General features: G+C 47.1%; 1 protein-coding gene across 1 annotated transcript; it reads left to right on the forward strand.

Annotated features, from left to right (window-relative positions):
- Positions 1–2,362: 2,362 nt before the first annotated feature.
- LOC141026878 (uncharacterized) lies at positions 2,363–2,944 on the forward strand. The gene has a single exon (XM_073503755.1). It carries the CDS (start codon positions 2,363–2,365, stop codon positions 2,942–2,944), a length of 582 nt encoding a protein of 193 aa, XP_073359856.1.
- The last annotated feature ends 631 nt before the right edge of the window (positions 2,945–3,575 follow it).

Below are 3,575 nucleotides of genomic sequence, written 5' to 3' on the forward strand. Positions count from 1 at the left end.
GTGGTTTCCTGCCATGAATGAGCAGTTGTAGCCGGATGGATGTAGGACGACCGACCATGGATGAGCAGCAGCAGCACCCCCATGGTGAGCCCCTCCACCCCTTTGTTCCCATCTGCTTTCTGTGATGCTAGAGTTTGGCCTCGGTTCCATGGCTGATTACTTGCTGGCCGTCGCGTCGAGGACCGAGTGTTCGAGCTGATTTGTGTTGTTGGTGGTCATCTACCTACTGATTTGCTGCTGCAAGTTAGAATGCCTACTGTTCTGTGTGCTGTAGAAGACTACTAAATTATCTAGTTTGCATCCCTTCGATGTCATGTATGCTACTGATTTGTTGCAGGTAATTAGAATGTTGTAGGTTCAGTACTAATGTGGCATAATCCATTGGACTAAATTAGATGGGAATATATGGTAGGTTTAGTACAGACGTGGCTTAATCCATTGGAATTTTTGTTTCCAATGGGACAATCAGAATGTTGTAGGTTTAGTACATGACGCCATGGAAGGTTTTTCATGTTCTGTCCTTCCTCTTCTGATCTGCCGGATACTAGAGTTCATGTCTGTACATAGCTCACTGCTCACTGCGGCACTGAAGCACAAATAGTCAATTACACGATGCACATAATCATGCCAGGTTGCTAGTATATAGCTCACTTGCTAGTACACGCCAGTAGTCAATTACACAGGTTCTCCTCGGCTAGAACAAGCACTGAAGCACACGATGCATCACTGAACAAAGTTCAGTTTATACTGATAAATTAGCACAATAGTACTACACTCAGTACAGTCTGCATTTTATCTGTACTATTAAATTTTGTTTATAGATTTAGTTTATAGTGATAGCTTGTGCAGTACAGTATTTGCCTTCTGTTTATACAGTTAAATGTTGTTTATATATCTAGCTTGTACTGATAAACTTGCACGGTCTCTACCTGTTTATACTGTTAAATTTTGTTCTATAACTTCAGCTTTTACTGATAAAATTGCACAGAGCACAGTACAGTCTCTGCCTTCTGTTATACTAATTATTGTTGTTTAGTTCTAATTCCTTTTCCATTGTACAATTGTATAGATGCAGTCCCACTCACAAGGGAGGCACACATGCAGCATGGCCTCTGCCACGGTGGCTAGATGTTGTACAACAGTACAGGTGTGTGTACCGATTTACATGCTCACCGCTGTACATGTTGCTCTTTGTTTGGAGTCTATGATGTAAGTGATACTGAGATGCTCATGGGGGAGGTCGTTGTTGATGTGCCGTTGGTCCTGGGAATTGCATGCATTGTATATTTTTAGAGTTGTTGTGTATGTGAAAGATTCCATGTTCACTAAATGCTAAATCTTTAACTCCTGGATATTCCATGTTCACCGAATGTTTACTTCGTCATGTGCCAACTTAAATGCTCAACTAGGGCTAATAGAGATTAGTGGATGCTCTGTACACTGCTACTATCGTGTGATGCTAAACAATATGCTCTTAATCTATTGCTATATTCTCTTCAAATGCACTAGGTTCGCTATTTATCATTTGCCCTTTTACAAATATATCGCAGTTTTGCCGTTACGAGAATGTTATATGCATGGTTTCTTATTAGATCTCAAATTCTACAGCTATTTTTCATTGTTAGGAGAGTGTTATCTGCACGGCTATACTTAATTATGTTATATGGGGCAGAGGAGAACTGGATCAGAGGAGGGGTTTTGGCGTAGCGCAGGGCGTGGGGTTGGAGGTAGCAGAACCCTCTGCTATAGCAAATCAAGTTAAAGGTCCGGCAGCGGCAGTGACAGTCTGTCCTGGCGTAAGAGTGACTCACATTCTAGCGGACGCGCTGACGGCAAGGTAGACGGAGGAGAGGAAGCGACTATCCCACCCATAGCTGGATACGTGCGAGAAAGGGCGGGCGTCCCGAGGAAGCTGCTGTTGGAAGAAGGTGGGAATGTGGGCAAGAATAGGGAGAGCTATGTGGTGCTAGCCATTAGAGGTGATCAGGGGGATACGAAGGGGGAGCAGGTGAGTGATATGTTGGTGGATCTGAAGGGTCAAAGGACCTGCATGGTAAGGAGAGAGGACTAAAGGAGTAGGTGCGGGAAGGAGTGAATCTGCGGGTGGACAAGGGAGGAAGGTGGATGGCAAACGGTACAAGAAGCAGGGGAGAGAGGGAAGGGAGATTCAGAAGGGTATGGCTAGCGAGAGGGAGCAGGTTCTTGGAAGAAAGAGTAGTTTATTGGAGGATGGGAAGGAGGGAGACCACAAGAAGGGCAAGATGGCAGAAGAGCTGCAAGCGGACCGGGTGGATGCTTCTGAGGAGGCTGCAGACAAAACTAGCATATCGGCCGGGTTGCCAGAGCAGCCCCGCCGAGAGCAATGAAACTGATTGGTTGGAACTGCCGGGGGCTCGGGAATGGCCCGGCAGTTCGTAGTCTCCCCGACTTGGGGAGGGTGGAGGATCCCGACATTGTGTTTCTGGCGGAGACAAAGATGACAGCGAAAGAACTGGAGAGATTCAGGTGGATGCTTGGCCTTGTTCATATGACGGGATGGAACTCAGAGGGAAGGAGCAAGGGTGTGGCTTTGTTTTGGCGAAGGGGAATTGATGTAGTGATGAGATCGTATGGTAGGAGACACATAGATGTGGATGTGAGGGAAGAGGATGGAAGATTGTGGAGGATGAAGGGTGTGTATGGTGAGTCAGTCATGGAGAGGAAGATAGAAATGTGGCATACGGTAAGAATCCTGGGGCAACAACACCAGGATGGGAGGCCGTGGATATGTCTAGGAGACTTCAACGAAATTCTTTCGGATGATGAGAAGGTTGGAGGGGTGATGAGGCCACAAACAATGATGGACAATTTTCGGGGAGCTCTAGAAGCGTGTGATCTCACTGATATTGGCTACACAGGGGACAAGTACACTTGGAGGAATCATAGTAGGGACATTAATATATAACTACATATGTGAAAGGCTAGATCGGGCAACGGCAAACTCTGATCCTTGGGTCGGGCGGTGGCGGCGCTTCGGTGTCGTAACCTTCCTGTTGGCACCGCCTTGGAGCCCACAGAGCGTCGTATGTAGCTTCTCCTCTTCGCGGTGGCGTGTTCACGGTTGAGACCCCGGTGGCTCTTGTAGTGATAGGGGTGGTGTTGCTGCGCTCAGCGCCTATGTATCCTGCCTTGGGTGTGTGCGTGTGTGTTGGTGGCGTGTGTTGTACTGAGTTGTTGGTGATCTGTGCTTTATATATAAAGCGGGGCGAAAGCCTTTTTCAGCAAACCCTGCTTGGTGTGAGATGTTCCCAGACTATAATGTGATCAATAGACCACCACGTCACTCGGACCATCGGCCGGTAATTATATGCACTCAAGGAGAAGGGAGAACAATCAGCCGGGGTGATAGGGAGTTTAGGTTTGAAGCGTGGTGGTTGAAGGAGGAGGGATGTAGTGCTGAAATCCAAGGAGCATGGAAGGAAGGAATGATGGGAGAGGGAGCAAATGTGGCTCAATCTACGCGGTTTGTTGTAGGAAGAATGAGGAAGTGGCATAAAGAAGTAGTGGGGTAGCTTGAGGGACGCCTAAAAAAAGCT

Source organism: Aegilops tauschii, chromosome 1, assembly GCF_002575655.3.
Source record: "Aegilops tauschii subsp. strangulata cultivar AL8/78 chromosome 1, Aet v6.0, whole genome shotgun sequence".
Classification (NCBI taxonomy): domain Eukaryota; kingdom Viridiplantae; phylum Streptophyta; class Magnoliopsida; order Poales; family Poaceae; genus Aegilops; species Aegilops tauschii.

Coding starts and splice junctions, on each gene's coding strand:
- LOC141026878 (XM_073503755.1), top strand. CDS start 2,363: ATGAAACTGATTGGTTGGAACTGCCGGGGGCTCGGGAATGGCCCGGCA.